The sequence below is a fragment of the Stylophora pistillata genome, chromosome 9 (genome assembly GCF_964205215.1).
Source record: "Stylophora pistillata chromosome 9, jaStyPist1.2, whole genome shotgun sequence".
Classification (NCBI taxonomy): Eukaryota; Metazoa; Cnidaria; class Anthozoa; order Scleractinia; family Pocilloporidae; genus Stylophora; species Stylophora pistillata.
Window position 1 is genome coordinate 1,516,566 of NC_142527.1, and position 24,115 is coordinate 1,540,680.

Sequence of the window (24,115 nt, forward strand, 5' to 3'; positions counted from 1 at the left end):
GCACTCTTTTTACGTGTTACCGCTGATTAAGAGATTGCTCTTTGCGACCGCACGCGCCCTCTCCACGAAGGACTGCCTTGTTTTACTTATTGCCTTGTACGTTCGCCAGTTTGTAAGTATATAATTTTGGTTTATTTGGCTTAGCTCATAACTTCAAATGGAATTTTTAGACAGTTAAAAATAAGAAAGCTCTCAAACTATAATCTTCGTTTGGTAATCAAATGTGTTCAACACGAGGGTTGTAAACATGTCTACGTCAGCTGATCACTTCTTATACTTTATGATGTGCATGGGTTCGGTGGACGTTATCAGCCTCCAATATTTTTGATTGATGTTTTTGTGTATTTGAGATTCCCCCATACCGCGCTCTCACGAACTGGAATCTTAATCAGTTTTCGGCTGTTCCTCTGCTTTAATCCATAATACCCCATGGGGTACAGCTGGGGTATTTCCACAAAATTAATAGTGTAAACTCTACTAAGGAATTGCAGCTTTTCTCATTCCCTTTTCTTAAAAATTTCGTTCTGATCCTGTTCTCTTTTCCTATACCACTTCAGGGAAAAAATCACGTCATGAGGCTTGTTATCCTGGAATCCTATGAGCAGGTGTCAGAGTGGGCAGCCAAATTTGTGAGAAACAAAATACTGAAGTATAATCCAGGACCTGGCAATTATTTTGTACTTGGTCTACCAACAGGTACTGAAATGAATACTTGTTATATCATTTCTTATTCACTGGTGAATTGTTAGTTCACATAAAGTTGACCAGCTTTCAAAAGTGAGAACTTTGGAATCTTGAAATGTTTAAAAACATCATTTTCAAGACAGCAGGATTAAAACTTGATTTTATATGTGCTTACAGTTTAATAAGAGAATTTTACATCTGTTCTCAGGTGGCACCCCAAAGGGCATGTACAAGAAGCTGGTAGAATTCCACAAGAAAGGGGAGCTTTCTTTTAAATATGTCAAAACCTTTAATATGGATGAATATGTTGGTCTTCCCCGTGATCATCCAGAAAGCTATCATTCGTTCATGTGGGAGAATTTTTTCAAGCACATAGACATAGATCCAAGTAATGCTCATGTGTTAGATGGCAATGCTTCAGATCTTGTTAAAGAATGTGATGATTTTGAGGACAAGATAACAGCAGCTGGAGGAGTACATCTCTTCATTGGAGGTATTTACATACTCTGCAATTGTCTTGGTCATAGGAGCATAGTGGAGGCAATAGAGCATTTTTAAAAGGGGTGGGGGTCTTTCCTTTTACCCAGTGTGCACATACCCTTACTCAAATTTCCCAAAAGTAAAGTCTGCTCCACCAATTATGCATAGTGTAGCACGCCTTAAAATTTCTCGTTTAACTTAATTGTATCATCATAATAATGACAGTGATCTCAGTCGTTATGACTGTCTTGATTTGAAATTATTTCTGCATGACCATCATTAGCATCATGTTATCATGCCCATTATCATGCCCATTATCACGCCCATTATCACGCCCATTATCACGCCCATTATCATTATTGTCAAACCTTTGTGACTGTCTTTAGCCAACCAATTAGCTACAGATGCAAATAGTGTTTGGTGATGTTTACTAGTGTTCTGGTGATTTGGTAAGAGAGCGAAAAAAAAGAAAACAAATGAAAAAAGAAAGATTTTACTATTCAAGACTCAAATTGAGGATACTTAAGACTCCCAGTCTGTCCATTTTTGGAAACTACTACTGCCCAAGTTTTTTGTTACCACAGGCACCAACACTCTTTAGGTACATCGAGCAGTAGCTTAAAGTTCTTTATTATTTTCATGAACCAATGCCTTGCTTTGACAACCTTGACAGGAATAGGAAGTGATGGTCATATTGCATTTAATGAGCCTGGCTCATCATTGGTTTCAAGAACACGAGTCAAGTCCTTGGCAAAAGAAACTATTGTGGCCAATGCACGGTTCTTTGACAATGACATGACAAAAGTACCAACAATGGCTCTTACCGTGGGAGTGGGCACTGTGATGGATGCTAGAGAGGTACAGTCAACAGAACAATTAAAGGAATTTTTCTAAAGTGCCTGTTTGCTTAGGATCACAAACAGGCCAGGTATTGTTAAAAATGTGAGCTGGGGTTTCTGCACAGAATACAAGATACAATGTTTAGTGAAAAGTGTGTTATCAAACTTTCTTGTAAATAGGTCAAGATTTGATGAGTTTAGATGAGACTTTTACCACCAGTGGGTATTCCACAGCTGTGGTTTCCTTTCACATCTGTTGCTACGTTTTCTTGTCAGGATTCTGATAAGTATTGGTGGAATACCTTCTTGAAAGGTATTGAAATTTGGCCAATTAACAGTAATTTTTATATCCATCAGGTTCTTATTTTGATTACTGGTGTACACAAAGCATACGCCCTACGTTGTGCAACGGAGGAAGGAGTCAATCACATGTGCACTGTGTCTGCCTTCCAGCAACACCCACGGACCATTTTTGTAGTTGATGATGATGCCACCTTGGAGCTGAAAGTCAGAACTGTGAAGTATTTTAAAGGCCTAATGGATGTTCACAATAAGCTGGTAGAAGATCCTCAAGATCCAACAGATGCACCACCCAGTGCTAAGAGGTTGAAATCAGTTTCAGATGATGATGGAGGGAATTAATGGCTTCCCATAACTTTGCTGTGTCAGGTAATTTCCTACCAGCCTTATTTTACTGAATTTCCACCTCAAGGGGAGGCTTAAATCAGACGAAAATTCTGTTGACTTAAAAATTAATTCTGATTCAACTGGACAATTGCTTAGATACGTGTTGGATAAAATTGGAGACAACCTAGTGTGCGACGGAAGTATTGAAACAAAAACGGCATTAAGCGTAGTGGTTATGGTTAAAGTCAAAACGTGCAAAACTTGTAGTAACCATTCAAATTTGTTGTCAAAGAACTGAAAATAATGATTACTGCCTAATAAGACCAGAGACCATAAGGAGCAAAGTTAAAGAGTAGTTTAAATTGAGCTACGAGTTATTCCTCAAATCAGAGATTAATCAGCTTAGTACACTAATGAAAATGTCTTTACTGATCACAACTAAAAATAGTTATAAGAATAGTGGTTTACACTGGAATCAGTCAAGGGACATTTTCTCAAAAATAACAAACGTGAAAGTCTTACTCTTAGACTTGAAAATGTTTCTTAGCGCAAACGAGATTTGACTGTGGGTAAATCGAATTAAACTTTACAGAGACAGAACTTTCTCTGATTATTCGTTTTTTTCCCCTTATGAGCAATTGTTAAAGAAACGAGTGGTTTTCCTGAATAAAGATTGAGAGTATTTCATTGACGTTTTTTTTTTTTTAACATTTATTATTCATCTGTGATTCGTAGAGTACAAATAACGCCCAAAACGAGTACAAATATCTCGTGTTACTTGTACTCCAGAAAACCGGTTAGACATTCGCCCGCACTAAAATTAAAATTTGGCGTGTTGGATAATAAATCTCTGATAAACGTTTTGTTTTGTAGTATCGAGAGTAGTTTTCACTCGTTGTTTGTATTTTGACTCGCCTTGCGGGCTCGTCAAAGTACGGCACAACTCGTAAGAAATACTCAGCGTATACCACACAACAAAACGTTTAATAAGATATATGTATTATTTACACTCAGTGACGATTGGACTGACACGTACCTTTGGTGTGACGAATGTTGTTTAAATATTCATAGTTTCCATCTGTACAGAATTGTCACAGATGGGAAGTTATGTAATATAGTGACATATTCTAGTGCAAAATCGACCTGATCAGAGCCAACAAATCCTGATTTCTCATTTAAAATACTTAAATTACTAAATCCACGCAGTAAATGGAATTTTATTTCTTTAATTTCATCGTGTCGCTTGTAATGTCAAATTGTTGCTTCACATTACACATCGCTTGGTGGAAAACTTCCATTAAATGTTTAACGGGGTTTTCCATATAGGAAAGGCGATTACTTTTGTTTCAATTCATTGATAATCTTAAGATACTGAGTACTATTTGATGATTGGGTTTAAAGGGGCGGGTCGAAAACGTATTGTTACCAGTTATAATCAGTCTTAATAACGGCAGTTTTATCTCACCTCGTTACTATATTATACCTATGGCATTGTTATCTGGGTTATTCGTCCGTCCACTGACCGTGAATAAACCATCTTCTTGTATTGTTATTACCGTTCCATCCAAGGGTTTTTGCTTAAAGTTACACTTACAAATGCTTGGAACTGTCTACAAGGTCAGAGGTACTTGGTACAGTAGAGAAGATGTCTTAATTGTCAGTTGGCATAAAATACTTTATAGACATGATATTCAGACCAATGGGTGTTACTGAGGTAAGTGTAACTGCCACCTGAAGGACTTCAAATGACGATAAGCTTTTACTCTCTCTTCGTCACAAGCTTTGACCACCATAAGATAAATGAAATCTGTATAAAATTACGGACGCGACCGCAAAACCAATGATCTCTGCGGTTTGCGCGTGAAACCCTTTGCCGACATTAATGATCTGTAGTATTGGTTTATTGTACAATGCGCTTTTATTTTAAGAACTTTCATTCAGCAACTGAGTTGCCATGGGATTAGCTTAGAGAGCGAATGAGTTTGTTAGAGACAAGGTGCTCCAAAGAGGTTGTGTCAGTTTGCATACTCCAAAGGTTCTACTCAGTGAGACAGGTACGTGTTAAATCTTGTATTAAACACGAAGGCGCGCTATAAAAGGAGCCTTAGGTCCCACTGGACCATTTGTCAATCAACCGTCGTGTGATGTAGAACTCATAGACTCAAGTCAGCTTGAGCAACAGCTACTCCAAAGCAGTGAACAGCGAGAGCATTCCTCAAAATTGTTTTATGTCTTCATCACAATACAAGAAGTTTTGAGATTTGTATTTCCTTTCTCCAATGGAAGCTGTCTTTATTTGTGGCGGTAAATTTGAGATCTAAGTAGGTGGTTCGTAGGTTACCTCATGCCACCATGCTGGTTGAAATAAACAATAGATATCTCATTAGCTCCTTTTGTCCTTCCCAGGGAAGACTTCCTTATATAGCGCGCCTTCGCGTTTAAGTCAGTTTATTGTAGACATGATTTGTCCTCCATGCTACACGTAAACTATAGTCAATGAGAAGCTTTTTTTACTAGCAAAGTTCGAGAGACAGACAACTTCACCTGAAAAGTAAAGTATTTCGGTATCTTTTTTAAAATGGCTCAGACAGACCGGCCGAGTTGAGCTGTCTCAAAAATGAGTTCTAAAGAAACTTGCACTCAATGTTCGGTTTCAATATACTTTTGCGCTAAAGCTAAAATAGTCCAGGACTCCTCGACAACCATTATAACGTCAACGCGTATTATTTATTTCGATAAGTTATTATTTCCTTTGAAAGCCACTAAACCTTATTTTAAGAGAGGAGGGCGATCGAAGTTGATCTAAGAGTGCTTTTGAGTTAACAGTCCTTCATATAAACGTAGCCATCTCTGGAACTCATTAAAATCCGATCTTTGTAAAGTAAAATTAATCACATATACACTAAGCTAATTCTGGATATATTTAAAAACATGTTTTATTTAATATTTTATTTAAATAATAAGTAGTGGTTACTGTTTAAAAATTTTACTGTTTAGAATTTTCTCACAAAGGACTTTAAGGTTTTGAACTCATGATGAAACTGCTCCGTACATACGTAGAATCAGAAGAGAGAATGAAACAGAAAAGTTTTTGATACATAGGTTTTAGCGAGAAAAAATTTTATTCTTAATGTTTAATAATTTATGACAGTCACCGGAGGATTTTAACCTTCCTATTGGATGTTATCAGCCAATCTTGATTATGAGTTATCTTGATTCTGATTGAACGCTCCATCAAAAAATAAGATTTATGGTAAGGACAAAAATTAGCGAGCATCCAGACGGCCTGACTCTTAGCCTGTTATACACAGCCAATGAAGGAGGACGAGCATGAAACGTGTTGGTGTTTTCTGAATGTGAAGCTGTTTCTAGGATTCTCCAACCTCTAACTACATTGGATTTAGTGATTCATAGTCTCCTCAAATTCAGCTCCTCCGCTATGCTTCGTAAAATTGACGAACTTGGAAAGGAGTGCTAAGGTAGGTAATTATCATTATTTAGACCGCACATACCAACTTATCAGCAAGAGAATTTTTAGCTGACAATAAATTTCTGATCTAATAAATTAATGAGTCGTGGCAGGTGGTATTTACTTTCATCTGAGTACTGTGTGAGCCTCTGATTAAAAAAAAATTAACTAAAGGTGTTTTTTTGAAATACTTTTTGGTGATACAAAGATAAACTGGCTGGAGCAAAGTTGTAAAATGTTTCGGTAAGTCATCGAGGAGGACCTGCAACTCAGACACGTAGGCAATTTGGGAGGACCACGGAATGTTTAATCATCTTAATGCCTTTTATTTTGTCAATTCTTTTACAAACGAGAGAGAGTGGGGGCTACTCACACCCTATGAGGCTACGATCCATTCTGCTTCTTAAACTACGCTCTGTAAAATGTAGAGCTTAATTCATACAGAAGAGTATCGAGATACATAAAATAGAGACAAACACGTACTAGCCAAAACAATTACTACCACTTATTTGCGATTTTTTGGTGGATAGACTTGCTCCGTCGATTTCGCTGTCTCACTTAACTAACGATGTGTCAAGGCAGTATTGTTTGTTATGTGTATCTCACTTGTGAAGACAGCTGTTTTCATGAATATGGATATGGAAAGTGGGCAAGAGAAGAGAAAATCATCAAAGACTTCGAGATTTAGCAATTGTTTAAACTTTGAAAAACCAAAACGATTACCGAGTCAATGACTTTCAATTTTCTTTCCATTTCATTTTTGAAAGCGATTGCTTTCTTGTACAATACATAGGTATTTCTTCCGTAAGACTAAACTGACATGTTGGTCAACTTTGGTCAGAAGCGTATATTATATCAAACATCAGCGTAAATTAAGATCGACACAACTGTACCGAATTTAATCCAGGCATTGATCCGTGCCAAATATTACATTTTAATTCTGCTTATCTAAGAAGGTTTAATGAGGCGGTTTCTTTCACGACAATTTTTGGTTAATGTGCCAACACTTTTCCAACCATATTAATTCTTTATAAATCTTTCTTGACAATCACAATTTTCACGACATCAAATTCAATTTCGCTTTCCATGCCTCGAGGATAAACCTTCAATTCATTCTTAACTGGTGCGCCACATTTTAACAAATTAGCAGCAAAGACAGGATGTTTTAAGAGCAAGTAATTTATTTCTGCTTATTTTACTTTCGCTTTATTTGCTCACTTAGAGAGTTTTACTTGTATTATCTCTTTATCTTTTTAAAGCTCATTTGCTAACCATAACAGTTAACTTTGTTTCAGACATTTCGAAGAGCGGGCTTTGTTAATTTAAAAAAACTGAGGGTAAAATGATAAAAGCAGGTGAAAATGTTCATGTTAAACTGAGTTAATTTGGGTCTGAAAGGCAGCCAAGTTCTTTAATTGTTGGAATTTCTCACAAAGTAAAAACCTAAGTTTAAAGAAAATTTGTGACAGAACCGTTTTCATTACAAAGATTCACCAGCGACGCTAATTTAGGTAAACATCTGTCGAAGTTGTACTCGGTTTCTGATTGGATAAGGGGAACAGAGGAGCCTGAGAAATAAACACAACAGATGGCATTTTCCCCCGATCGAATAACAGCGAATTTTGATCTTTCAATTTCGAACTAAAAACACCTTATTTCTGTAGCTATTCAAAGCCAAGAAAAAATATTTCATAAACGACGTCTAGCTTCTGCTCATCAGCAAAAGGAAAGAAAATGCTTGTAAAGTAAATCGTCAGGAAAGTGAAATGCCGCGTTGGAACCTCGTACGGTTTGAGGTTAGCGTGTTGTTTTCTCTTCCCTCCTTAACTTAACACTTGCTATTGTATCTTTGACTGACAGTACATATAACCACCGCCTGATATGTTTTCTCGTGCGTTCGGCTGCGTTCATGACTATTTAGTAACCAGCCTTTTCTCAGGTATAGCTTAAAAGTTTTCCAAACGTGGTCGTTACTGATCGCACATCTGAATGCAGTGTTTCGATCGTAATTAATTTTGCGGAGGCGAAGAAAGAGTTAAACAGCGCCTTAAGGACTAATTCTTTCTTCGTCTGGAAGATTACTTTTGGGGGTTCAGTTAATCCCTAATCGAATCATTTCGTACTTATTTTTGTCTCACTTCAAAGTTCAGTGACCATGGCACAGTTTGCTTTTGTAGAAAATGTCGCTCAATGAGATATTTATGATTCTTGTATTCAAATATATTACGTTGCCTTTCAATTGCTTTTAGGAGATACAAATATTGTTTAGTACAATTGCAGCTAAGGCTTGTCACATCTCACGCTATACTTGGGAAACCCTAGTGTTAGATATTTTCATTGCCAGCGGTGCACTGCACACCAGGAAGAGCAAAATCATTGTCCATGTTTAAAAGTCATTCTTTCTTTACCTAAGAATAGTATCCATGTTATCTTTGCGAGCAAAACCGCTGTGGCTTTGCATTTATATTCTGATTGAATTTTATGGAAAGAAATGGAATATTTCTGGCAATTTTGAAGACTGGTAATTTAACTGATTGTTTAGCAAATGTTTCCTTCTGGCCATTTCGAAGCCGTTTTAAGACCTGCAAAACATTATGAGATAACATAGACTAGATATAAAACATTCCTTGCCGGTATTTAGCAACACATTTTGTTTATTGTCACTCACTTTCCCATAAAGAGGAAGCATTTACGACTTTGTTCAAAGTAGATCTTTTTCACCTCTGCTTGCGACTGACTCATGTTTCCAGCGACCCATCATTTCTGTTGACGAGAGGTCATAAAGTTCTCTTGCTGATAGGGATAAACCTTGTGCCCGCGAAAATGGCAGGGAATCTATGGAAGGCTGGAAGGCATATAACGTAAGACAGACACTTAACATATGAATCGTAAATGAAACAAATTTCAACATCAACAACATTCAGCCATCTTTTTTTTCTTACCAGTTATAGGTAACGAGTCAGCAAATCCCATTCTCGAATTGAAAATTTTCAAGTTGCATTTATTTGTAAGTGGATGACGTTTAAAGTAATTTTTAAGTCATGAATAAAACCATTTCAGCTTTGTTGATATATTCAAATTTTTAAGTCAGCCTGATTCAGAATAGATTAATTTTTAAAAGTGATGAAGAATATATAAATCTTGCACGACTCTACAGCGAATATTTGCAGAGGCAAAGTTTGAAATCAACAAGAAAAGAACATCGACTGGTACACGGATAAACAAACCGCCATAATTCGATTGGATTGTCTACCTACGAACTTTCTGCGAGTCGGTATGTTGATTTGTTTCAGTTTTGCGCTGTTTTCTTTATATTATGAGCTAAAAAGAAAACTGATAATATTAAAAGTTTGCCTTGCGCTAACAACAGTGCCCGGGTCATGGCGGGAACTGACCATATTCAGGCAGACTTTTAAAATGTCGTCCTCTCCGCTATATTGACGATGACCTTGGACTGGCTGGGAAAACTAGTATAATCTGACTAATGTAGGCAATCAAACATCTCATCCTGCCACCCGCAACGGGACTGACAAAGAGAATGAATAAACATATGTCAATTTTCACTGATCCATCCAAACGTTGCAGCTCACAAAGAGTGAGATCAGGCATAGCTAGATTGTGGAAAGCCTTGAATCATGGAAGGAGAGCACCAAAAAAGGAGCAACACATAATAACTGAGACCGAGTATGTGAAAGAAGAAAAGTGGTTGAGTTACGATAAATTAGCCGGGTAGAAATTTCAATTGACCAGTTTTTTGCCGAAAGTTATTTGCATTTGGGGGAATAAAATGATTGAAGAGCTCTTTGATCCTACCCGATTGATGTTTAAAGCTCAGTTTACAAATGACGATCAAGGTAAACTTTGAAATCATATTTCGTTTCTTAAGAGGTTTCGACACTTGACCTGTAAAAAGACGAATCATGGTGTCCTTCTAAACTTGCAATGAAAGGCATTACAATGGCACTGTCTATATGTCCGTGCGCTGTCATCTCACTGAATCCGCAAACGTGCACGCGAAATAAAACTTTCGCTTGTGACGTCACTAACAAAGGCGACAAGACAACATCCTGCTCGCTTGGAGGTTAACAGCATGCTACAACAAAATCAAAATGGTTTCGTAGTAGGCCAGCGATACGCGCCCTAAGCAATTCGTAAATTGTAAAGAGCGAGAACGAACATGTCAGCCAGTCGTCGCTTGTTAGGTGTCCGCAATGCTTCGTTTGCACCGCAGTTGGGAATTGAAGGTTTGGTAAGTGAATTAACATTTGACGATTGTGTGATACATCAACAGGCTGACCAAAATGACATTTACACGTAACTCTATATCAGATGAATTTGATTTTCCCGTCAACTTTAGAATGTACGTTTGACAGAAAATGAAAGTTGCTTAAATGTTTTGGATGACTAGATATTATTTCATCACTGGGGGAAGGAACTTAATTGCAACAGCGGGTTTTTAAATTTAGTTGCTGTTGTAGGTCATAAGTTGTAAGTTGCTACTCAAGACTATTCTCGAGCAAGTTTCATAACAATCTGATCGCAAGATAAATCATATCTAAGACATTTCGTTATCTTTAACAGAAATTTATTTACTTTAGGGGAATTTTTGCCATTTCTTTACATTCCTGTGGAACCACGCAGTGCTAATACTTTGCGTTACTGTTCTGAAAAATTCGTTATTTCAACAGGGAAGGTTTGCTTAATTTAGTTTTCTTAACATATCCCTAAATATGGATTCTAAGGAAGTATGTCGAGAGATAATTTTTATGCGTTGGAGAACGGCGGAGAGGAATTTTTTAATTCGATTTTATTACTATATAGTTGAGATGACTGGAAAGTTATGAATACTTAAAGGAGCATTTAATAAACTCAGCTCTCGATGAAGCGAAGGGGCGGAAAGTGAATAACGTACGATTTCACATTATTGCCAAAATATAAACTATTTTCTTTGTCTTTTGAAAATACACCTGAAATATTTACCCTAAATTCAAGTATAAATTGCCTATTCTAAAGCAAGGTCTCGGAAAAATAGCGGTGTCGTTCATGATTTAAAGTAGGTAAGTAATTATATTTGAGATAGCGAGAGTTATTCCTACGGAAAATATGAGTTATAGAATTCTCCTCTGAGGCTGTTTTGTCTCAAACGACAAGAAATTTCTTTTATCATGGTTTTATCGAGCGCACTTTTTTTTCGCCAACCACCAGGGTGCATATACGTCTGTCATAGGAAATGTAAAATTCTCATTGTGGTTCGCTTCAATCTGTGAGCTTCCTGTTTCTTTTGCTGTTGCGTTGTAATATAGCTCGCCACTGATTTGTTTAGCTTGACACTGTTATGCTGTTTAGGGTTTTATTGAAACACTATGCGCTGTTTCTTAGCCTTGATTTTGTACGCTTTATTTTACCGAACGGGTCACGGTGTTCGTCATTAATTATCTCTGAGAACAGTTTATTCTGAGGCTGGCCACGAAGAAGCCATTTTCAAGGAACAGGTGAATATACTTGATATTTTTGGTAGACCAGCTGCACTTACCATGGCGCAAAATTTGCATTTTACGAATAATTTCCAAAACTGGCACTCAAATAAGGATAAGCAGTCATAGATCTCTTCGGAAATCCTTTTTTTTTTTCCAAATAATATCCCGCCTTCTCTTCGCAATCTTTCGTACAAATCAATTTTGTCTTGCTCAAAGGGGGAAAAGGAAACTGTTTTAGGCGATCTCTTATTTCGTGGAGAGAAGAAAATTTTGTTCTTGCTCGAATACAACCATTAACCTTCGCACACTATCTATCGATCAGATGTTTATTGGAACTAAAAGAATTTAAACCAAAAAAATAACTTCCCAAGGGTTTTATGCAAGAGTGGGGCTAAGCATATAAACGGAAATCTTCGAACCTTCTCGATATGCCAAGATGTCAATGGTTTTATGATGTATGAGTTTCATCGCAATTGGATCGTGTCCAAACCGTTCCCAAAAGTAGTTTCAAATTCGTAGTTAATGATTTAATCGCAGGAAGTAAAAAAGCTTATAAGATATCACGAACAGAAAACACCGGACCCTGCTAAAGTAATTAAGGCAATTTAAGGCCAAAACAAACTAGAATTAAAAATTCAGTTTAAGCTTCATGTCTAGTATATCCGTCAGCGCTAAATATCATTAGATACTTACCCACAGGCCTTCATGTGAAACAAACTACATGAAATTTTCCCTGGAACTTTTAATTTTTATTAGACGTTACCTCAGTTTTTGAATACTTCATTGATGATTAAATCTTGAATGCAACTTAAATGTGTTGCCAGCTAAAGGAAGAAATTTAATATCTAATGAGCTGATCCTCTCGCTAAACATTAATTCTCAAGTAGCATACGGTTTTCATCGCCTCATTGACTTTGGTACTTTTGTTTGAAATTTTCGGTCTTAAGATAATTAAGTGTGGCGATATCCAAAGCAACTAAGCAGTACCGTTTTAAGTTACTCTCTCTGGATATTACGCGATTTCGATTAGACCCCTGCGACCAGTAGCGAAGCCTTTACGATATATTACACAAAAGCGAAACAATTCTTATCTATTGAAAGTCAGTCGAAAGATTACTAAGAAATTTTACTGAAATACTCTCTATGAATTTTCAAATCAAAGAGGCGGGTTGTACACTACGTGAGATTTTGAAGTCAAAACAGACGCACCAGACGCAGAAATTTTCATAAATCACGTGAGTCTTCTTTTGTCTTTTTATGTAGGTGATGTCTCTCAGTCCCAGTTCTAATTCTCGGCCCCAGGCTCAACTCCACGCCTGCACAATCCGACATGACTCACTATTCAAGGCCGTGTGGGACTGGATTATACTTGCGCTCGTCATATTCACAGCAATAGAGATTCCTTTCTCTGTGGCTTTTCTAATGCCACTACAAAAAGATGGAGAGAAACCAGAACGCTTGAACTTTTATAGAGTTACTCCGCTACTTGTCTTCAACCTCGGTGTGGACCTCATGTTTGTCATCGACATTTTCATAAATTTTAGGACAACTTTTATCAAATTAAACACAGACGAGGTCATTAGTAATCCAAAGCAAATTGCTCTTCATTATTTGAAAACCTGGTTTGTGGTGGATTTTGTCGCAGCTATACCTTTTGAATTCATGATCACACCAGAGGTTGATTCGGTAAGTTAAACAATCTTGTACTTACATTAATAACGGCTGCAACTGCTGTTTTAAATCTCGTAATTGCCTAAATCTTTTGTTGAGTACTAATGGTCAATTTTCATTCATCATGGAAATGATTACTCATGACATATTAAAAATAACTACAACTTTCCATTTTATCCCAGCTTGCTGAGTTGCGAGCGATTATATTCTGAGAAGACTTATCTACGACAAACGAAATTTGAGGGGCGGGGTGTAACTAAAAGAGCTCTACGTTTGATTAAGAAAACATTTCCAATGAGTTTCCAATAGAAATGACGCTTCATTTCAACTCATTTAGGCAACAACATTATTTGGACTTCTTAAGACCGCACGTCTATTGCGCCTGGTGAGAGTGGCGCGGAAACTGGACCGCTATTCAGAGTATGGCTTAGCGGTGGTCATATTACTCACATGTCTTTTCACCTTAATCGCCCATTGGCTGGCATGTATCTGGCACGGTATTGGCAACTTAGAGAAAAAGAATGACATGGGATGGATACGAGAGCTTACGGAAAACTTAAACCTGAATAATACAACAGGTCTAGATCTCCAGACCCGCTACATTACCGCTTTGTACTTCACACTTAGCAGCCTGACTAGTGTTGGATTTGGAAATGTTTCCCCAAACACTGACGCTGAGAAAATCTTTTCAGTTTGTGTAATGATTATTGGAGGTAAGACAGCAAGGATCCAACAGTTTTTCTTTCAAACTAGTTCTTTTGCGGTGTGTGTTCAGAAAGAATGATCCATCTTTTTCTGAGTTGAGTCATTCCGGTCCTTACCATTTTTTAAAATTTTTATATAAAAACTGATCCTAGCATTGATCTTCGCATAGAATAGTCCTTTTATATAAAAACTGATCCTAGCATTGATCTTCGCATAGAAGATACAATAGTCCTTTTCACAGTTGTGGGCTTGGTGACCAAGCCTTTGAACAGGAGTGAGGCTTGGGGTGACCTTGTTATGATAGATGTTGCTGCTTTTCAAATGCAAATTACTTTGTTATCATGCTAACGAGATACAGGTCTCTATCACAACAGGGTCACCCTTAGCCTCACTCCTGTTGAAAGGCTTGGCTACCAAGCCCACAACTGTAAAAAGGGACTATTGAGGACCACTAGATTGAGCAGTATGCCATTTGATAAACTTCCCTAACCCTAATTTACCCACGAGAAATCTGCCTCTTTAGGTAAAATATTGAAAAGGTTATTTATAAGAGTTGGCGTATTGTCCTTTCCGCAGCTCTCATGTATGCCTCCATATTTGGTAATTTGACTGCTATCATCCAAAGACTTTACTCGCGTGCGTCCCGTTTTCACCGAGATTTGAGAGTCATCGAGGACTTTGTCCGCTTCTATAAAATACCAAAGGCCACAAAAGAGGAGTTGGACGAGTATTTTAGGCACGAATGGGCTTATACTAAAGGTGTTGACATGGAAACGGTAATTCAGTTTTGTTGCTCTCTCTTCTGCTTAAAACGTATGTAAGCATGGACGGGCATCTCTAATACTTTCGATTTGTGTTTACAAATAGGTTGTGTTTACCAGGAAAGTTGCTGGACATCGTTGAATTTTGTAGAGAGCGGACCAAAATGAGGGATTATTTATTTGGAACACAATTATATTGGGGTTAAAAGCCGGAATAATCGCGATTTTATTCAGTAACGTTCACGTCAACTTTCAATTCTTCTGTGTTCTTATCTAGTCCATCAATTCTTAAATGAGTTTCGAAAAGTTGACGGCCGTATTTCTGTAATATAATTTTTCAATAGTAAATCCTTTTTCTTCTCTATCCAGGTACTCAACCGCTTCCCAGAATCTCTTCAAGCAGACGTTTGTCTCCATTTACACAGAAATTTATTCACAGAATGCGGTGTCTTTAAAACCGCTAGCGAAGGCTGTTTGCGAGCCCTGGCGCTGCGGTTCAAGATTCGACATTACCTGCCGGGTCACTTCATCATTAAACAGGGGGACGAAGTGAAGCGACTTTACTTCATAGCCAAAGGGAATATTGAAGTTGTAAAATTCGACGAGGCCATGGTAACGTTAGGTTGGTACACTATATGTTTACTTAAACTTTTTTTCTATGCCCATTAAGCCAAATACACGCGCTTATTAACGAGTTGATCTAAACGAGGAATTCTTAAGAAAAAAAAAGATAAGTTTGTGTTTACTCTTTGGTGCAATCTCAACTGTGCTGAGCAATAACAGAGACAATGCCGACAATAACGTCGATGTCAATCAGGACAAGGGCGATAACAATAGAAATAACTATCATTACAGTTGTCTTTAGCATCGCTGCACTATTCCCTAGCAGCCCTGCTCACTTCAACTGTTTTCCGGTGGCACGGGTTTTTTTTTTTATTTTATCGCCTTAGTAGTATTCGTTTCATTTATGTTGGGTCTGTTATCATGTTTTTCACTTTACTAAAAATATCCGGTAGGGGTTCAAATAATTTGTCTCAACTAACTCAAGCAATTTTGATGACAGGCAAGGGTGATGTTATAAGTTGTGATTACAGTACCGTGCAGAGCGTGTACATCCCTAAAGCTAACGCCAGTCTTCGAGTTCAAACACACTGTGAAATTCATTCTGTTGCCTGGTGCGAGTTAGTTGCAGTTTTAAAGGCCTACTCATCGTTTCGAGAAGAGTTCATCACACATCTCGAGTTAGCCTATAATCTTGGACACGAAGAAGAGGTACGAATAAACGAAATCAATTGCACACGGATGCTTCATACATGCGTCTTACCAACATGGTGTTTTGGTGTACACATGTATTTTGGTACATACACAAGTAAAGATCTTTAACGATGTAATTGCTTGAAATATACTACGAGAAAATCATGGAATTACTGCACAGTCACATACCCTCGGGTAATATGTAAGTGACTGACAGGCAGCTTTGAGTTGGTAATCCTACACCATTCTCAGACCGCTTATAAAGAAAGCTTTGTTGAATTTGATTGACAGTCATGAATTTCAATGCTACTTTATCCATAATAAACTTAGTCATTTTTACCTTTTTATTTGACAGAAAAATTGTGTAAAACTGTTCTTCATTTTCTTCATAGGAAGATGAAATTATCCTCTTCAATGAAGAGATAAACGCAGGCTCTCGCAGACTATCAAACGCCAGATCGACGTTTTCGTCGCGCTCAGGAGTTGATAAACTGGAACGAACGGGCTCACCAACTTTTATGATAAATGGCCAAATACCTCAACAACAACATTCACCCGTTGTCAATCTACATTCCCGCCATCCTGCAGGAGGAAGTGAGCCCAGAATCCACACTCTCATGCCATCAATCCATTCCACTCTTCCATCATTACACTCGCAGTTAACTTCAACTCAAGATCACTGTACGCACGGAGCGGAAGTTAAAGTTCTCGAAAAGCGAATCGATAAAATAGAAGCTCGGTTGATAGCCATGCAAGACCGATTGACCGCAAATTTTGAGATAATTTTATCTCACTTACGAAGAAACAGCAGTGGTGGCTCCGCACCTGATCTTAGAAATACAAATGTTTGACGGGCCAATGAATGTCACTTTCCGAGTGATTGATGATTTGATCACGGGATCCAATGACTAATTTTTCAAGATTAACGAGCTAACTTGCTTGTTACGGTTATTGGCACTGTTGTAAATAAAGTGAGAATTGTGATCGTGTTTAGCTGTATAAAGCTTGAAATGATGATCAGAGATATTTATCGACGCATATGTACATTATATGAACAATTTCGCATGCCATGAGTGCAGCCCTTAGAATTGCGTCAAACAATGTGTCGATCCATGGTTGACAAACAGAAGGAATTCATTTTTGTTTGAGGACATTTATCCATTTATCAACTTGTGCAAGGAAAGATTTCTTCTTTCTTTTGCTATTTACTACTTCTTTCTACTCGCACAACGGTTTGGACTTTGCGGATGGTGACAATACGCAGTATGAGTGTTACATATGACCTCATTACTGGTCTGGTCCACTTTAGAGTTCTCCGTGGCTCACTTACAGAGAATGAGGGCCCAGAGTCCAAAGCCCTAGTAAAGGACTCCGTGTTGGGGACCCTGATTATCTTTGTCCTACACTCTAAAAAATAGTTTGTAACCGAGTTTAAAGTTACCATTTTTATTGTTATCATAGACTGCTCATTTTTCACAAAGTTCATGTAACTTCACCGTTACCATTCCGTTCTTTAATTTACCCTGCTGCAATGATGTCATCGGTTCCTTACTTCCTATGTTGGAACTGTGAACCAGTATTTATGGTTGAAAAATAATTTTTTTCTGAAATAAAAAAAAATCGTTCAGCTTCAAACAATGAAAGCCTCTTTCAGACGACCGAAATATAAACAATTTAAAACTGTTTGACGATAGAGCATTAGAGCTTTTACTATGCTTTTTACTATACTGTTCACTTTACTTTTCACTTGATCTAACTGATGATAATTCACATCACTCCAGATCGATCGGTGAAGAAAATAAGCTTTTTAAATGAAACTTTTTGGTAACAAAAAATTTACACGATATATTCATTTCATCTGTAGGTTTATTTGTGATAATTTTTTTGAATAAATCTGTTTGAATACTTTTTAACAAGTTCTTATCTGGTAAGATGGATAAATAAATAAATGAATAAATAAATACATAATCTATAACAGATAAATCGTTAACAGGATTTGTAATAAAAAATATTCATTAAAAGTCTTTTATTAGAATGTTTGTTGACGAGGATGAGCTCTCGATATAACCATTGTGTCAGTGGCGTTTTCACGCGCGCGCTTGACTTCGTTCTCTCCCTATCGCGCGTTCCACTGGTCACGTGAGTATAAACTTGCATCATACGAATTCGTTTTTTTTTTAAAAGCTTTTCCATGATAAAAATCGATCACGGATTTCTGGTAAGAGAGGCATATCACTTTACTGTTCCTGTATAATGTTCTTCTCGCTTGTATTTGTTTCAATCGATAAAACGAAAACTTGCACGAAGAGCAGAGACATAAGCTCTGCTCATAAATTTCTTACGCATTGCAAGTGGTGCAAGCCTTCCTCTTAATTGAACTGGCGAATGACGATAACCAGTTATCTGTAAATCATTTTCTTTTGCTATGCATTTACTTAGTCATATAGAAAGTCTTTCCAGATGATAATTATTTCTACTTGAAACTCTCTGTTTTGGTAAACATTGTCAAATGCAGCAAAAATAAGCACAAATGTCATGAAAGTATGTTCACAAATTTGAACAAGCCGTCATCGTACGATGTCAGTATTTTAGATTTAATTTCCGGTTTCCTTTCTAATTCAAGGCAGCAAGGAAATTCATGCTAAAAAAGAGCCAGTCATGCAATCTAGGGTAAGTATATACATGTGTCCTGTCTTAACTCATTGCTTCAGCTGAGCTCTATCTGGAGCGACATTGTTCGTTAAATAAGTGCGTAATTCTCATAATGGGAAGCCACATGTATGTTTACTAAAAAGTACCAAGCTAAAGTACCAATCAGACTTAATCTTGATGGTTGTTGGCTGCCCTCAGTATCTTGACATATTAGGGTTTTTTATCGCAGAAAATACATAGCAAGTCACACGTGGCCAATGACCCGCCTTACAAGAAAACAACGTTCCTGATACGTCATGATTCCCTCTTTAAGGCCGTGTGGGACTGGGTCATCCTCGCTTTTGTCATTTACACCACAATTGAGATCCCTTTCGATGTAGCGTTCCTGAGATTGAGGCAGACTGGTGCCAGTGCCTCTCGTTTTGGCATTCCAACGTCTCTTTCCCCGATCGTCGCCATGAACGTTTTCGTGGATTTGCTCTTTATAATCGATATTCCGATCAATTTTCGGAGTGCAATTGTTAACAAGCATACCGAAGCGGTTATTAGTGACCCCAGAGAGATCGCAGTTTTTTACCTCAAGTCATGGTTCATTGTGGATTTTGTGGCAGCTATTCCGTTCGAGTTCGTAATTGATCCTGAGCAGGAAGGGGTGAGTGTATCTTTGATCAACACATAATCTTTAGTCTGTCAGGTATGACGCTATGGGGTTGGATTTTGATCACAGCATCTATACCTGAAGTCATTTGCAGCAAGTAACACCGACTAATTGGCGATCTATAGTTTTTCTTTAATAATTTATTGTATATTTGTTCCAGGCCACCACACTCGTGGGTTTGTTAAAGACCGCGCGGCTCTTGCGCCTGGTGCGGGTGACGCGAAAATTGGACCGTTATTCAGAGTATGGCTTAACTGTCGTTCTGCTGCTCACGTGCCTGTTTATGCTCGTTGCTCATTGGCTAGCTTGTATATGGCACGCTATTGGAGCTGCTGAGGCACAAAGTGAACTTGGCTGGCTAGCTTTACTTGCCCATAACATCAACAAACCAATAAATCAGTCTATTCCAACAAGCGGACCAACTCTTAAGACTAGGTACCTCACTTCTCTGTATTTTACTCTGAGCAGTTTAACCAGTGTGGGGTTTGGAAATGTTGCTCCATCTACGAACAATGAGAGGGTTTTTTCCATTATCGTGATGCTTATGGGAGGTGAGTGATTTTTGGACTATAATTTGCGATTCAGGGCTTTTTTTTTTCCTCAAGACTTCCACCAGCATCATTAGATCTATTTTCTTTAGGGACATTAATTTGCCAATGGTAAGAGTCCATTTAAAAAAGTGTTTAGACACTTTTGATATAATTTTTGATAAAAGAGTACTTTATTTCATGAATTTAAGCCTTGATGTACGCTACCATATTTGGTAATTTGACGGTGATTATCCAGAGGTTGTACCTTCAGACTTCTAAGCAGCACGAAAGCCTACGACTTATCCGGGACTTTGTGCGCTTCTACGATATACCGCGGGCTCTGCGGGAAGATCTCGATAAGCACGTGATAAGTGACACTTCTGCGATGACAATGTCGGATATCAATAAAGTAAGTTTCTTAAATCTTTTTTCGGGTGACTTTTTTTCCTGCCTTCCTTCCAAAGAGGCCTCCTCGTTTAATTTCGGTAATTCAAGGCCATCGTTGCCTTCTTACTTTGCAAATAAGTTGAAAACTATCATATCCTCAACGAATGTGGTTGAAGTATGTTTTACAATTTTCTGTAGAGTGGAAGCTCTAAAGGCTTATTTTCCACTTAGAAAATTCCTAATACCAAGAGACTATAACCTCTCGCTGATACATAGTATGTTCATCTTTGCTCCGAAGGTATTAAGCTTGTTCCCAGACAGTCTTCAAATTGACATCTGTCTTCATATCCACGGTAAACTGTTCGAGGAGAATTCTGCCTTCAGCGCCGCCGTTCTCAGCTGCAAGCGGTCACTCGCCTCAAAATTAAAGATTCAGCATTTTTTACCACATCAGTATGTGATCAAACGAGGAGATGAGATGAACAACGTTTTTTTCGTCGTAAAAGGAATTGTTCACGTGGTACTGGATGAGAAGATAATTCTTGCCCTTGGTAAGGAAAAAAGCTATATGTGTGGCGTGACTGGACCCTCGCCCAAAGCAAATTTTTTCAGTCTTCTTTCCAAAATGTTTCGAAATCCGTCATACAGACGATCAGAAATTATACTGATTACACAAGATCTGCACGGCAAACTGGAATTGTCTTAAAATCGAGTTGTGTCTGCATATACCCCAAGCTGCGTGTGCAATTTATTAACAACAGTTTTTTTTTTCTTATACCTAGGGAGTGGTGATACAATTTACAGCGAAGAAAAATCCTCAGAAGTTAAAGCACGCGCCGTTGCCAACGTGATCGCACAGACCCCTACTGACATTCATTATATCGAGTGGAGCGATTTGACAGCCATTTTCAAAATTTATCCTGTATTTAGAGAAGACTTCTTGGCAAGGATGGTCTTCGCCTATCAAATTGGAGATCACAAGAAAGTATGTTTAGTTTCAATATGATCGCGGTATTCCAAATTAAAGGAGCATCTACTAGCACTATTAATTAAAACTGCACTTGCATAGAATACGCTTTTCTTCAAAGGCGTTTGTTTAGTATGACTTTCGCACCTAGCCAGGGGTGGGTGGGGCGCTTATTTCTTCATTTTCATCATTCATATTCCTGAGTGGAGAGAGGCTCTGTCAGAGTAAAGGGTCTTGGGTCTTCGATCTTCAACAACACAGCACGCCAGTAAAAAAAAATGAAAAAACAAAGTTAAACTCACAGTCCGCGAGTAAAGAATAGCGCGATAGGATACAATCGGTACTTATTAGTGAGCTCTAATGAACCTCAAGGACTCACAGGAATGAATTAAGAAGAAATTATTACCTTAATGGACAATTTTACACTGAGGGGTAAAGCTTGAGAGTGACTGGTCTCTATGATAATATCTTAGGTCGCGTGATTCGAAACTAGGAAACATCACTGCGATCGGACGAAAACAAATCTAATATACACAAGTTATGAATCACAATTTCTTAGGAAAGAGAACAAAAGCTTCTGTCGAGAATTTTTTGTTCAGCCTCTAAAGAATTGATCCAAATTGTGTTTCCTTTCAGGAGGAGGAAGAGATTGAACAATTCGTTCGATCTCCTAGGAGACTGGAACCAAATGCAGAGACATATTCTAAGACAGATATAGAATCTCCAAATACTAAGAAAGACATAAGTAATCTAACTTTACAACCGTCTCCGAGTTCAATCGAAATGAAAAACGTTCAAGAAAACTTGAAGGTCATCGACCAAAGAGTCTTACACATGGAAAGAAAGTTGTCTGCAATGATGACTCTGCTGAACAAGATATCTGAAGCAGAAGGGGATGGAGGGAATGAAAGAAAATGATAATAATAAATAATACTTAAGACTAGTTAATCTTGTCGGTAACATTTTTACTTCTCAAAGTTTGCCGTTGGAAATCGTTAGTGTAGGACCCACATTCCATAACATAATGGGGTCATGCTGGCGACGTGGTCCTGAAAGATGGATAAATAAATACTGCGTTTTTTTTTTTCTTTTGCAAGTACTCTATCCGTTTCCCCAATGGTTTTCATTACAGTAAGAACTTCCCGTTAAGTCACCCCAACTCCAGAACCCTTCTCTAATGCGTTCATAACCCGAACGCCTCCCCTCCAAGTCATTCCCATCTGTAAAGGCCCGACCAAACGATAAATGTGTGACGATCCAACATGTTGGGTGAACCAACATTTTATCGTTTTGCCACCGTGTTTGATGACCACTCAACGTGTTGGATGATGTTGGAACATGTTTGAAGCAGTATCAAACATTTGATCCAACATTTCTTTTGTTCTCATGTTGGATGTGTGAAATTTTTTTCGTTTGGCCAGTCTCAAAAACATGTTGCATGCGTGCACGCGCATTGTGACTGCAAACTCAGTCGTTACCATAGACACCGTTAGCTTGCGTCAGTGTAGTTTGAATATAATGGAAGCCAGCGAGGAAGCAGCGCCGGCAGAATATCGCTGAAACTTCTACCAAAAAAACACCCAAACAAAAAGTAAGACGTTGGAGCGACGAGGAAACCGACCGATTGATCGACCCATTGGAAGAGAATAGATGCCTATGGGACGTTTTTTGTGCCAAGTACCGCCTGAAAGACAAGAGAGAACGAGCACATTTTTTTATCGATCGGCGGCTAGTTCTCGAACAATATTGGTAAAATAACCACTCTCTTGTCGTCTTCTAATCCATTCTTTTGTTTTCCCTCGTTTACTTGCTCTATCCTCGGTTTCTTCAAGCTCGCCAAGCACTAATAACACTGATAAACAATGCTTAAATTTCTCTTTCCTCTCCGCCACGTTTCAAACATCCGTGGATGTTACAACGTGGTGTGCGCTGGAAAATATCCTTACCCACAACCCTATGCGTCCCATGTTTGATCAAACGTGTTGAATGGATGTTTGGTATCGTTTGGCCACCCCGGCCCCTAATTTACAACATGTTGGACTGTCCAACATGCAACCATCGTGTTGGATCGTCCAAACATATATCGTTTGGCCGGGCCTTAATACTTGGGGCCCTGGAGTTTAATATGTGCCTCCAGAGTGCGAAGAGACAAACAAACGATGCTATGGACAAGAGGTGCAGGAATTTCCCGCTCCATCTCTGATGATCTGTCTTATCATATTTCGTATCAGACCTCCTATTTCGGAGGTCTGATACGAAATATGCCCTACGTAGCAAAGAATTTGTTATTCCTAGATTTAATACAGCAACATATGGTAAGCACTCTATCAGATATACTGGACCTAAGTTATGGAATATTGTACCTAAGAACATTAGAGATCTGCCAACATTATCATCTTTCAAGATAAATATCCGTAAGATTGATCTAAATACTTTACTGACCGATAATTACTGTACCAACTGTATTTTATGCAGTACTTAATGTAAAAAAGTTTTTAATGTAAATTTTATCTTATACATATTGTAAATATTTTAGCATGTTAACCAATCTTAGTATTTTTAGCTCAATTAGCATTTTAACTTTAATTAATATATGGATTTAGTCATTTTTAATTTATTTTGTAGTGTCCCCATTTAGTGGTTATGTACTGCTATTTTAGTCTGACACTTAAATAAAGGTATTCATTCATTCATTCATTCATTAATTTTGACACCTGTCAGCGGTGGATCCAGGTTTGGAAGTGAGTAGTTTCCACCCGAGGAGATACTCCCACTAGGGGGGGTTCGGGGGCATGCCCCCCAAGAAAATTTGAAATTTCGAGCCCTCTAAATGCTATTTCCTGCATTTTCAGATAATTTAATTGCACTAAAGAGAGCAAAATAGCATGTACCAAAAAGGCAAAAAGATTTATTTTTAAAGTACTACGTGAAACCCTCTGATCTACTAGCATCAG

At 38.0% G+C, this 24,115-nt stretch overlaps 3 protein-coding genes across 11 annotated transcripts; all 3 read left to right on the plus strand.

The window, feature by feature from the left end:
- The first annotated feature begins 13 nt into the window (after nucleotides 1–13).
- On the plus strand, nucleotides 14–3,317 carry LOC111327069 (glucosamine-6-phosphate deaminase 2). Its single transcript, XM_022931170.2, has 5 exons — nucleotides 14–112; nucleotides 558–696; nucleotides 893–1,177; nucleotides 1,838–2,022; nucleotides 2,361–3,317. Exons 2-5 carry the CDS (start codon nucleotides 573–575, stop codon nucleotides 2,643–2,645), a joined length of 879 nt encoding a protein of 292 aa, XP_022786905.1. The 5' UTR covers nucleotides 14–112; nucleotides 558–572; the 3' UTR covers nucleotides 2,646–3,317.
- Nucleotides 3,318–3,468: 151 nt separating this feature from the next.
- LOC111326541 (voltage-gated inwardly rectifying potassium channel KCNH6-like) lies at nucleotides 3,469–18,002 on the plus strand. Of its 7 annotated transcripts, XM_088732557.1 has the most exons (8): nucleotides 4,566–4,684; nucleotides 5,942–6,109; nucleotides 12,840–13,262; nucleotides 13,585–13,960; nucleotides 14,529–14,728; nucleotides 15,083–15,335; nucleotides 15,777–15,985; nucleotides 16,360–18,002. In XM_088732557.1, exons 3-8 carry the CDS (start codon nucleotides 12,843–12,845, stop codon nucleotides 16,816–16,818), a joined length of 1,917 nt encoding a protein of 638 aa, XP_088588683.1. In that variant the 5' UTR covers nucleotides 4,566–4,684; nucleotides 5,942–6,109; nucleotides 12,840–12,842; the 3' UTR covers nucleotides 16,819–18,002. The 7 variants fall into 7 exon arrangements, with proteins under 7 accessions (XP_088588681.1, XP_088588683.1, XP_088588684.1 ...); XM_088732555.1 differs by lacking the exon at nucleotides 5,942–6,109 and having other exon boundaries at nucleotides 3,469–4,684; XM_088732558.1 differs by lacking the exon at nucleotides 4,566–4,684 and having other exon boundaries at nucleotides 4,716–6,109.
- A 128-nt stretch (nucleotides 18,003–18,130) lies between these two features.
- LOC111326517 (voltage-gated inwardly rectifying potassium channel KCNH6) lies at nucleotides 18,131–22,247 on the plus strand. Of its 3 annotated transcripts, XM_088732554.1 has the most exons (8): nucleotides 18,131–18,185; nucleotides 18,591–18,637; nucleotides 18,849–19,271; nucleotides 19,438–19,828; nucleotides 20,017–20,216; nucleotides 20,493–20,745; nucleotides 20,977–21,179; nucleotides 21,798–22,247. In XM_088732554.1, the coding sequence occupies exons 2-8, from the start codon at nucleotides 18,626–18,628 to the stop codon at nucleotides 22,077–22,079; spliced, it is 1,764 nt and encodes a 587-aa protein (XP_088588680.1). In that variant the 5' UTR covers nucleotides 18,131–18,185; nucleotides 18,591–18,625; the 3' UTR covers nucleotides 22,080–22,247. The 3 variants fall into 3 exon arrangements, with proteins under 3 accessions (XP_088588680.1, XP_088588678.1, XP_088588679.1); XM_088732552.1 differs by having other exon boundaries at nucleotides 20,017–20,745; XM_088732553.1 differs by having other exon boundaries at nucleotides 18,595–18,637; nucleotides 20,017–20,745.
- Nucleotides 22,248–24,115: the final 1,868 nt, after the last annotated feature.